The 12,837-nt window shown below is 40.3% G+C and overlaps 1 protein-coding gene across 2 annotated transcripts in view; it reads right to left on the reverse strand.

Annotated features, from left to right (window-relative positions):
• LOC132378545 (dysbindin-like) overlaps positions 1-12,837 on the reverse strand; it is a 237,410-nt gene that overhangs the window by 31,249 nt on the left and 193,324 nt on the right. For both annotated transcript variants that reach the window (XM_059945533.1, XM_059945532.1), the window contains one exon: positions 10,875-11,030. In XM_059945533.1, coding sequence (XP_059801516.1) covers positions 10,875-11,030 — 156 coding nt within the window. The remainder of the gene's footprint in view (positions 1-10,874; positions 11,031-12,837) is intronic.

The raw sequence follows: 12,837 nt of genomic DNA on the forward strand, positions 1-12,837 counted from the left end.
GGAAGTATGACAGAGCTAAGGTGAGTAGGAGGACAGATGATTGGGAAATTTTTAAGGAACAACAGAACTTAACTAAAAAGGCAATACGGGGAGAAAAAATGAGGTACGAACGTAAGCTAGCCAGGAATATAAAGGAGGATAGCAAAAGCTTTTTTAGGTATGTGAAGAGAAAGAAGATAGTTAAGAACAATGTTGGGCCCTTGAAGAATGACTTGGGTGAAATTGTTATGGGAAACAGAGAAATGGCAGAAGAATTTAATAAGTACTTTAGATCTGTCTTCACTAGGGAAGACACAAGCAATCTCCCAGATGTATGGATGGGCCAAGGACACAAGGTAACAGAGAAAATGAAACAGATTGACATTAGGAAGGAAATGGTGATGAGTAGACTGATGGGACTGAAGGCTAACAAATCCCCAGGTCCAGATGGTCTGCATCCTAGGGTTCTAAAGGAGGTGGCTCTGGAAATTGTGGATGAATTGGTAATCATTTTCCAATGTTCCTTAGATTCAGGATCAGTTCCTGAGGATTGGAGAATGGCTAATGTTATCCTACTTTTTAAGAAAGGAGGGAGGGAGAAAACAGAGAACTATCGTCCTGTTAGCCTAAGATCAGTAGTGGGGAAGATGCTAGAGTCCATTATTAAAGATGAAATAGTGGCATACCTAGATAGCAGTGATAGGATTGGGCCGAGCCAGCATGGATTTACCAAGGGCAAATCATGCTTGACTAATCTATTGGAGTTTTTCTAGGATGTAACCAGGAAGTTGGACAAGGGAGATCCAGTGGACGTAGTGTACCTCGATTTTCAGAAGGCCCCACATAGGAGATTGGTGGGTAAAATCAGAGCTCATGGCATTGGGGGGAAGATATTGACATGGATAGAAAACTGGTTGGCAGATAGAAAGCAAAGGGTAGCGGTGAATGGGTGTTTCTTGGAATGGCAGGTGGTGACTAGTGGGGTGCCACAGAGCTCAGTATTGGGACCACAGCTGTTTACGATTTACATCAACGATTTAGATGAAGGCACTGAGAATAACATCAGCAAGTCTGCTGATGATATTAAGCTGGGTGGCAGTGTGACATGTGATGAGGATGTTAGGAGAATTACAAAGAGAGGTAAGGGAGAAATACAAAGAGATCTAGGAGTCCTTGTTCATCAGTCACTGAAGGTGAATGAGCAAGTGCAGCAGCCAATGAAGAAGGCTAATGGAATGTTGGCCTTTATTACAAAGGGAATCGGGTACAAGAGCAAGGAAATCCTTTTGCATTTGTACAGGGCCCTAGTGAGACCACACCTGGAGTATTGTGTACAGTTTTGGTCTCCAGGGTTAAGGAAGGAAATCTTGGCTGTAGAGGAAGTGCAGTGTAGACTCACGAGGTTAATTCCTGGGATGTCCGGACTGTCTTACGCAGAGAGATTAGAGAGACTGGGCTTGTACACGCTGGAATTAAGGAGATTGAGAGGGGATCTGATTGTAACATATAAGATTATTAAGGGATTGGACAAGATAGAGGCAGGAAATATGTTCTAGATGCTGGGAGAGTCCAGTACCAGAGGGCATGGTTTGAGAATAAGGGGTAGGTCATTTAGGACAGAGTTAAAGAAAAACTTCTTCTCCCAGAGTTGTGGGAGTGTGGAATGCACTGCGTCGGAAGGCAATGGAGGCCAATTCTCTGGATGCTTTCAAGAAGGAGCTAGATAGGTATCTTATGGATAGGGGAATCAAGGGATATGGGGACAAGGCAGGAACATGCTATTGATAGTAGATGATCAGTCATGATCTCAGAATGGCAGTGCAGGCTCGAGGGGCCGAATGGTCTACTTCTGCACCTATTGTCTATTTGGCAACTTCTTCCTCTGTGGGACATGTCTATCCTGTGCCTTGTTAACTTTTCCCAAAAACTTCAGCCATCTCTGTTTTGCCATCATCTTCCCGGCTCCAGTATTTTCCCCCAATCCACCTGGGCGAATTGTTCTTTCATGCCCGTGATTCCCTTTATTCCTTTATTGCGCTACTGATACACATGACTTATGCTTCTCCCTCTCAACTGTAGTATGAATTTAATCATATTATGATCACTGCCTCCTAAGGGTTCCTTTACATTAATAAGATCTGGGTATTACACAACTCCCAGTCTAAGATAGCCTTTCCCCACGAAGGTTCAAGCCATCTCATAGACATTCAACAAATTCCCTCTCTTGCGATCTGACACCAGCCTGATTTTCCCAATCGCCTTGCATATTGAAGTTCCCCCATTACAATTGTATCATTATCCCTATTACATGCCTTTTCCAGCTCCCTCTGCAATCTCAACCCCAAATCTTGGCTACTATTTGGAGGCCTATATATGATTCCCATTATGGTTTTTTTTGTACAATGTCCTGTGTATGTTACTCAAAATGGCTTCTTTGGTTTGTTACGAGCAGGAATGCTTCTTTGTCGGATAAATGTTTCTCTCGCCGTTGTTTCGCTTTAGAATGGCTGATATGGTAATTGCATTCATTTGTTAATCAATGGGGAATGTTATTGTGTCTTGTGATGCTGGGAACTTGGGGAAAGGGTTTTCGCGGTTTTTTTGGTGTGAGGGAGAGGCCGAGGAAGACGCCGAGGAAGGTGGACGTGTGCTGGACTGCTCGTAAGACCACCGGGGTGGTCCCAGGTGCGACGGCCGGATGGGTCGATTGGTTCGCTGATTGAGCTCCAACGAGTGCACTAAACAGACTGAACTTTGATAAGTTGGCGCCTTTTGTTTTTTTCCTTTTATATATATATATATTGTATTGCCTACTACCCTTTTAATTTTAGTAAACTCTTTAAAGTGTATTTCATAACGGTATTTGTTGTGGGTTTGATACTGTTGGCAGGCGCAAGGCATAAACTCGATTCTCACAGCACCTGCGTGTACGGGAAGTGGGTTGGTGAGTTGCTGGAACTCCGTTTCCCCTAGACATATACCAGCCTTTTGGGTAAGTGTTGCATTTTAAACCCTTGCAATTTCTCCACCCACAAAGATTCAACATTCTCTGACCTTACGTTACCTCTTTCTAAAGATGTAATTCCATCTCTTACCAATAGAGCCACGCCACCAACTATGCCTTCCTGCTTGTCATTTCGATACAAAGTATATCCTTTAATGTTAAGCTCCCAACTATGGCCTTTATCAATGTTCTTCTAGCCATGTGTTCCATGGTCTGGTAACAGCAACTCTTGGAATAGATCTTCCCAGCAAGGTTCCAGGCAGTTATTTCAGCTGAAGCTCTCTCCGGCTAATAGATATGGCTGTCTGCAGCCAAAATGATTTTCTTGGCAGTTGATGGAAACCTTTATAAGCTTATGTTAGTGCTGGACAATAGTGCAAAATGCTTCTACTAATAGTATGGATGTCCGTTTAAGTAAAAATAGACTGGCAAGCAAATAGTTCACATGGAGGTCGCTCTGTTATGCAGTTTGGAGCACAGTGCATTGTCAGGAGGGCCAGTGACAGTACCTTTAGCCTGTTTACGTTGACCTTGTTGCTCAGTTTAGTTAACCTGCATTTCAGGGCCCCGTTCTGTATTTCAGCTGCCCTGTAAGACTGAGGGTGGCAAGAGCAAGTGAAATGATGCTTACAGTACAAGGCTTTCATTAACTCATATAATTTTACCCATAAAGTGAGGACCATTATCATTTCAGATTTTCTCTGAAATCCCAAACCTACAAATAAGTTCTCATAATTATCAACAGTCACAGCACAATTTATCTGAGTTGGATGAGCCTTTACCCATAGAGATAACAGAAAAAATAATGTGCATAGTCATGACCCATATATTCATGTAACTGGATAAAGTCCATTTAGAGATGCACAAATGAATTCCAGGGGGAGGGCCCAGCAGCAGCAGGTATCAACAGTGTCTTTTGAGATTATGTCTCTAGCAAATCATACAGTTGCTGCTACTTTTCTTGCTATGGTTGACAGTTTTACATTTTCAATTATACCCATCATCCTTTAGAGTTCTGCACATAGTGTTCTTTAGTCCATAAAGTCCTTTCATCTACTGACATATCTCCCTCTAACTGTACTAGTTCATCAAAAGTATCACACTAGAGTGCTGATGTGGTCATAAAGATCAGCAGTTGCTGCTTTAGCAAAGGAGTCAGCTCGTTTATTCCCTCTAGTTATTTCACCATTCCCGTTAGTAAGAGCTACGTAGTTTATAACAGCACTTGCAGTAAGTAATTGAAAAGCAGGAAAAGGTTCATAGTTAGTTCCCCATGTTTTATCAGAGTTCCAATGAGGTGAGAAACCCACCCTCCTTATCTGCAGGGGATTGGTTCCAAGACCCCCGCGGATACCAAAATTCACAGATGCTCAAGTCCCTTAATTTAACAAGTATCAGTGCGGTGGTCTTTCGGACCCAGCGGAACCCCGGACTTTATTTAACCTGTCTCCATACGGTGGACATTAGGACCTGGCAGTGCAGCTCTGCATTCGTAGTGTTTCTGTTCACAAAAATAATCATGATCGCAATTGAAAATAAGGTGGAAATAACAAAGCGATCAGAAAGAGGTGAAACGCCATCGGTCGTTGAAAAAGCGTTAGGCTACAGTCGGTCAATGATCAGAACAATTTTAATGGAGAATGTGGAAGGCCCTGCCCTGATGAAAGCTACGATTATTACTAAGCAACACAGTGGTTAAATTATTGAAATACATATGTTTCTTAAATGTTTTATATGCATAGAAAGGTAAAATATGTTCTATATACTAAGAAATACGGTTGACTAACTGACGCTAAATAATACCGAATGTACCTGTTCAGACTTCAAATCCGACTTAAAGATGGACTCAGAAACAGAACCCGTTCATAACCCGGAGACTGCCCGTACTTTTAAATCATCTCTAGATTACTTATAATACCTAATACAATGTAAATGCTATGTAAACAGTTGTTATACTGTATTGTTTAGGGAATAATGACAAGAAAAAATAGTCTGTACATGCTCAAACAATGAGTGCTGGAGAGAGAACTTCTGGGTTTTCCTGATACACGGTTGGTTGAATCTGCGCATACGGAATCCGCGTATACGGGCCAACTGTAGTTTCTATAATTGTCCACTGTCATGTGGCATTACGAGATTCAGTGCACAGGCTGCAAGGATGCAGGCTTTTGCTAAGACAAAATGGTTCAGCTAATTGTGCAAAACAGGAGGGAGGGTAGCTGTACCACCTCAGCTGTTACATGACATGCACACACCACATATCCACTGAAATTTTCCACTCATTTTCTTTTCAGTATCAGATCGAGAGGAAAAGCCATCAAAGAAAAAATTACACATGGGCTTAAATCACGTGGCATTTTACAATGAGCAATACCCCTACTGCGTCCACCATCCCATTTCCATATTTGTTGGATCATAGAAAAGTAAAACATAGTCAAAATGTATTTCACATTCAGAAAAGTATTACCTAAACAACTACACTGCTCAAAAAGATTAACACTCACAAGAGCAGGTTATGTTAAAAACTGAAGTTCACAGTGAAATTTTCAGCAAAATTTAATCTGGCAATGATTAACCAACATTTGGTTACTGTCAATTTGGTACAGCAAAGCTAGAAGTTGAAATAACATTCAAATTGTATAGGACAGCTATCGCAATACTTTAGCAATGTACAATATTGCCCAGAGGCTAGAGTGGAGCAGCTGTGAAATCTCACACACGTATTGTACTCAATTCCCCTTAACGGCTTTAACCCCTTAATGTTGTAAAACACAATTATACTGAACTCTTCTCATCTCACTTAAGTATCACTATACGACTTCCTTTAATCTAGCTTGCAATTTACTTACAATAACATTTATTAAAACTTCTAATGTTAATACTTATGAAAACATTTATGCACCTGTTCTACATATACATTAATACCATGTCTTTTGTCTGACACTTTTTCATGTCAATCAAGGGAAACAGCTTCTTAGGCCTATTCGATCAGTTCAAGGTATGTATGTGTGTACTTACATACACACCCACACACACACACACACAGAGCGAAATAGGCCCTTCTGTTCCTTCGAGCCATACCGCTCAGCAAACCCGATTTAATCCTTGGGGACAATTTACAATGACCAATTAACCTACCAACCGGTATGTCTTTGGATTGTGGGAGGAAAATGGAGCACCCATAAGGAACCTACACAGCCACAGGGAGAACATTGAAATCCTTAAGGCAGTGGCAGAATTGAACCCACGTTGCTGCGACTGTAAAGCATTGTGCTAACCACTACGCTACCATGCCGCCCCAATCAACATTTTGATCAACCTCTCTGTACCCCTGTGACTCACTTCTACCATATTGCTATTAGGAACCAATGCCTGTGGTAGGGCACCGGCTGATGCCAGCCTCACTATTCAAGAGGCACCAATTGGTGTTGGCATTGTTGAAACCCTGCCTGGGGAAGGCAGGGGTACAGCATCTAGTTCATCCTCAGACTCTAGTGCTGATCATTTCTTTTCAAACACTGAGGTAGCTTTATACTTTGTCTGTTTGTTCTGCGTTTTTCCTTTAACCTTTGCACAGTTTCTTTGCTTTTTTTGGAAAAGGATTCATCAAACGTTTTTGCATTTCACATCTGAACATTGGCAGGCTACCCCTCAGTCTTCCATTTTTCTTTCCCTAACAAAATGTCTGCAGACACTCACTTAGTCCATTCCACCCATACAATATTAATGCTTTTTGGTACAAACATGTATAGTACTGGAGTCCTTTAGAGGTCTGGGACGGGACTTTCACACTATCTTTCATGCGTACACAATCAGGGCACACGCAGACACACACAGATTTCTTTTTTTTTTCCAAACAATACACCTACTGAAATTTCCAGTACTTTGTGTGGGACTCAAGCCCATGTGGACCATGGCAAACATTTTTTTTAAAGATTCAGCTTTCCTATGTTTTAACTATGGTGCTGGCTTAGCTTGACTACTCCACACAGGAGGCATTCCAGCAGCGGACACAGTCTCTTGCTCAAGCAGCCTAGAATACAGAACTGATCGGCTGCCGGGGCCGAATTCCTTTCTCCCATATAGTGAAGTCAAGGGTAAGCATCTCCAAGTAACTGTCATCACCAATAATTAAATAAAATAACTGGGCCCAGAACTCACGTACTCTTATGACTCACACATAATTTATTTTATTAATGCTCAAGGAGAGCTGCATGGCCCTGTCACCACACTGCTTTGAAGTCTGAACAGAAAACTACTATCTTTATACAAAATTGACATTGGTTACAAATACTGACGACTTGGTTGACAAGTTTTGAGTTCCTTACTTACAAGATAAATTGCCATTCATGATAAAGATGTTAAAATTCAATCGACAACTGATGATATTTTGAAGTTAGTAAAGCAACTGACCCTTACTTGTTGGGTGTATTTCACATCCTTCTGTTATTTCTATTTCGTCTGCCTCCAGCACCCCTTAATGTGGAAAGAGATGCTATGTTTTAGGATGACCTTTCAAGAAAGTCTCACCATGTATCTCATCTGTAGTAAGTAGAGGTGTCTCTGGCAGTCTCCCTTGACTTCAACTGCCCCAGCTACAACTATCAATCTGCTCCTAAATGAGATATTTATTCAAGGTTATATTAATATAAGCTTTATATTTACTGGCAACCTTTGTTTACACTCCCCACTACCTCAGGAAAGAAGCCAACATAATCAAGGACCCCTCCCATTTCTCTTCTCCTCTCTATCTCTCTAAGTTACAAGACCTTATGAGCACAAACCATCATAGTAAATGATTACATATCCCACTGTTACCGTTAGGATTACAAGGTTGTGGGCATGCTATATTGCTGCCAGAGCGTGGCGACACTTGTGAGTTGCCCAGCACATTTCTCATTGATTTAATTTATCACAAGTGTTGCATTTCACTACATTTTCAATGTTTCAGTGTACCTGTGACAAATAGTTAATTTACTTATCTCTTTATCATACCATTTATGTCTTTGTAGCCTTTGCAGTTTATTTGTCTCTGTAACTGCAACACCACATTCTGCATTGTTTTCTTTTCAGTACTTCACTGTAATTATGTATAGCATGATCTATCTGGATGGCATGCAAAGCCCAAGTTTTTCAAAGTAGCTTTTCACATATGTTAATAATAAACCAATACTAAGATCAAATTATATTGCCATTCAGAGTAAATGGTGATGACAAAATGTTACCCTTCATGCAAAAATCTCTTTCAAAATTATGGCTCTTCCAGTACCTCTCTCATTTTGTCTATGGGTCCATTCTTTGCCTCCATTTCTCTTCTTTCACAATTACATTGTTTATCACAGTTAAAACATAAAATACCTGGAAGTTGCTAGCTATTATTGGAAGATGTTAAAATTGGAAATTGTGGCGGGGGAGGTGAGCGGCGGAGAGTACAAAAGAGAAGATGCCATCTGTTTGCACATTCACTAACTGAATGCTCTGCAGCTTCTGCTGCTAACTTTTCAGGCTATCTTTGAAACTTTCTAAATCAAGGTTAAATTTGTGGTAAGGATGCAAACATACTGAACCAATGTGTTTTGGTAAACTGAATTCTATTTTACCCTTAATTCAACTTACGCTTTGTTAATAGGAAGTTGCAGGAAAAGGACAAGGTCAAAAACATTCTAGAAGCGTCAGCAAGTACAAAAGGAACAAATGTAGCTTGGTGGGATGTCACAAACAGAGGTTCTCCCGTTCTACAGTCTTATCATAACTAGCTATGTTTGTGGTAGAGTAACTATACCAAGGTGAGCAAAAAGTTAACCACCAATAATCAGAAGATCACACTTAACACAACAAACATCCCAAGTTACTTCACAGAAGGATTATCAAACAAAACTTGACATTGAACTAATCAATGAGATATTACAAAAAACATTAAAGCTGACAGGATGGTTATTAGTTGTGGAGTGATTAAATAAAATGACAAGTGAGACCAAGAGAGCAGGATTGCTGATATCTCTGAAGCTTAAAGGGCTTAAAAGATGTGTAGCTTGTTGAGAATTTGAAAATCTTGTTTAATATGAACCCAACGTAGAATGAGAAAGACAGAAATTAATGGTGGAAATACAATGTAGGCAGCAGAATTTTAGTTCACCCAACAATTAAAGAAGGTAGAAGGATGAAGGACCACATATTTGTAGGAATAGTCCAGGGGAACATAAGGTGTGGATGATAGATTTAAACAGCAGATGTTACATGGGTCGAAACAGGCAATCTCAGCACAGATGTGTTGGTTAGAACTCATCTTGAAATTATTTAACTGAAAGGCAGATTGTCCTTGTTTTTATTCTGAATATTGTTAGACTAATAATTTTATTAATGTGCCATTTCACAAATGTACAAAATATTCTAATAACTTAGCCACAAGTTAAAGAAAAAGTCTAGTCATGCAGCCAAGTGACAGATCTTTCAGAAAGTGAGCAATGTCCACTCTTCCAGGGCAACAGCCTACACGTAACCTAACCCAGTAAATGATAGGACTTATTAAAAAATATCAAGCTACTAAGAGAAAGGCAAGACCTTCATAGTACATTTATTATTAAGGTATGTATACTATATACAACCTTGAGATTTGTCTCCTTATAGGCAGCCACAAAACAAAGAAACCCAATAGATCCCATTTTAAAAAAGACCGTCAAACAGCCAACTTGCAGGGGAAAAAAACAAACCGTGCAAACAATAAATGTAAGCAAATAGCATTCAGAACTGAAGCTTATGATAGTGAGTCCACAACCACGAAGCCAGCCAAACATCGGCTCATTCCTCATTCTTGGGCCCGGGCCTAGCCACTTGACTTCACCTGTCCACACCATGCCACAACCATCCTGAAATTCACACCACAAAAATACTAAGTTGTACAGGTGGTTCAACAGCTCAACTCCAAAAGGGGAGTTACAGGCTATTGCTTGCAGTGATCGTATCCAAGGAAAAGTGTGATTAAATACTGTAATTTTTTGTTTTGTTTACAATCTGCATGTCATTGCTGGGCTTCACTAGCACCATTTTAAACCTTCCAGTAAGCACAACAAAAAACAAGTATTACTTTGCAAATATAAACTTTGTACTGTCCACAAAATATCATGTATGAAATGCAGGATGTTTCAAATCTTCAAATTTTACCATCTCTTTATTGCTATATCAGTTCTTTGCTTGCCAATCCTAAACAAGAACCCTCAAGGTATTTGAAATAAAATCGAATTTACATAATTCTTTCCCTAACTAACAACAGTGTGTGTAATTGCTTCGGGGACAATTTACAACCTTGCCCAAGCCCCAACACATACCTGATTATTTAAGGTTTCCCCTATGGATTGATTAAAATAAAAGGAATCATTATGGAATCAGAGTATGTTACAGATGTAATGTTTCATACAGTAATAATATAATTCCCAGATGGTGATTATTCCATTGTTAATAAGGCCTGGAATGTTGTCAATAATACAGACCTGATTGTTTGCACAGTTTGCATGTAACTGTGTTCCATTTACTGGATTATTTGAAGAAACCAACCATCCTTTTTAACTGAAGTTGCTATAGTTCCTACCTTGTGTTCTATTGCCTCTATTCTAAAATAGTTTGTTTTCTAAGGAAAATCATCTTTATTTATTGCTCTAAAGACTGTTGTGACCCAAGCTTACATCTTGTCCAACACCAAATCAAAGAATGAAGTCAGGTTAATAAATGCAATGCAGATGAAAATACAATATAAATATTGGTTAAACATGCATTGATACATATTCAAAGTACTAAGAAGCACAGAAACTTGTGAAGTTATCCCTACTTGCTTTATCATAAAATAGTTATTCCACAAAACAGATATCTGTGATTGCAAAGTAATAGAAAATCTTGCCTCTCCTCTGCGCTATCTGCAAATATCCTGTAGACAGGTACTGCTCCAGGTCCTGCTGAAAGGCCTCTTCAAAAAACTTCTGCCGCTCTTTCAATTTCTGCTGCTGTGTGTTCTCCATATCTTGTACTTTCTGAGCATATTCTTCATCCAGCTTACCTGGAACAGAGAACTTGAGCCATGAGAAAGGAAATATAAAATGTATATATTGCAAAAAATGCATGAAGCAGGAATTTCAATCTTATTCCTCTTGCAAAAAAATATAATTATTTTAAAGACTGGTAAAGCAGATTCCATTTTGCTTTTAAAGTTTATGCTGGCAGATCAAGTCATCCCAACAACTTTATTTTGCATTAAGTTCAGAAGCGGGGAGCACTCTGAACCAAAGCAGTTCATCTTTGTGACCACAGAGAACGGATGACCCTGTTTGAATGCAGTGCCCCAACAGTTTGTTTACTTTACTAATCCTACACAGGAGGAAAGTTATTGTTCCACCCTTAGTAAAGGATTTCAACATTTTAATTTTGCTTTTATAAGCTTTGATGTCAATATAACAAGTCAAATTTGAGCATATTGTCACAGGTGCAATGAAAGACACTTGCAGCAGCATCAAAAGCACTTAAGAATATTTTTACAAGAAAACAAAAGCAAAATAAAACAGTAAATTTTAGTGCAAACTGATCAGAATGGTCATAAGCATTGCTAAACTGTAGTGGCAATTAGATGTTTTGAAAGACTGAAAGGAAGTAGCTGTTCTTGAACGTGGAACTTCAGGCTTCTGTACCACCTGCCTGATGGTATCTGCGAGAAGATACAAAGGCCTGGATGATGGATGTTGCCTTTATTGGGCAGTGCCTCCTATAGATACTATCGATCATGGGGAGGGATCTTCCTGTGATATACGCTCTCTGCAGCTTCTTACGTTCCTGTGCATTTGAACTGCTGTACCAGACTGTAACCAAAATGGGAGTGCTTCTTTGCAGAATACCAGTGATCTCCATGGATGTGTGTTGAGTTGGCAGGTGGTGAAACAAAGACCACCTATGCCTGTGGTCAATGACCAGCAAACGACAAGCTCTGCAGATGAGGACAGATAATTCCCAGGATCAGAAGTCCTGGGGTCAGAGCCCAAAATTACAAGACCGAAGCTGGCAAGCCTGGAAGTCAAAGGTCTTCAATCCAGAGGTCAGTCCTCCTACAAGTCAGGGCCAGGGATAACCTCCACACGTCAACAAGTCCCAGGGTTGGAGGCCTACGCGAGTTAGAATTTAAGGAGCAGGGATCAAAGTACCATTATCAGCAAGTACTGGGGTTGATACCAAAGGTCGAAGACTGAAGTCGGTGAGTTTGGACGTCGAGGCCCTAGGTTATCAGGTTTGAAAGTTGGAGGTCTGAAGTCTGTGAGTCTGGGCAAGGCACTAGAGATTGGAGGCACAAAGCTGGCCAGCCTGGGATAGAAACCTGCCTATATGTGTGAGTGGGTGGATAGGAGGGAGAAAGGACATCTGTTTTGCTGTTGTGTTGAGGTTTTTGTTTATGTTGCTCTGGTGAACATCATGGGCACACCACGTTGATACCAGAATATGCGGCAAAACTTGTGGACTGCCCCAGCATATGCCTTAGTTTGTGCTGGTTGTTAACATAAATGACTCACTTCACCATACGTTTTGATATGCATGCGATAAATGAATCTGAATCTGAGGTGAGATGTACACTACAATCAGTTTACCAGCAGAGGATGCAACAAAAGGTAATTCACTGCGGATGTTCCAGGTCAGGGGAGCAGGAACAGAACAAGGTTACCACATCTGTGCACCACAAAGAATTATCATAAATCAGACACCACCATCTGGTTCACATGGTGGATTGGGATTGCAAATCCCCAGGGCTGGAGCACTATTTCAGGAAGGTTGGGAGTGAGCCATGTTTGTGAAACAGAATACACAAAAGTCCCTCACAGCCCTCT

Source organism: Hypanus sabinus, chromosome 20 (genome assembly GCF_030144855.1).
Source record: "Hypanus sabinus isolate sHypSab1 chromosome 20, sHypSab1.hap1, whole genome shotgun sequence".
NCBI lineage: Eukaryota > Metazoa > Chordata > Chondrichthyes > Myliobatiformes > Dasyatidae > Hypanus > Hypanus sabinus.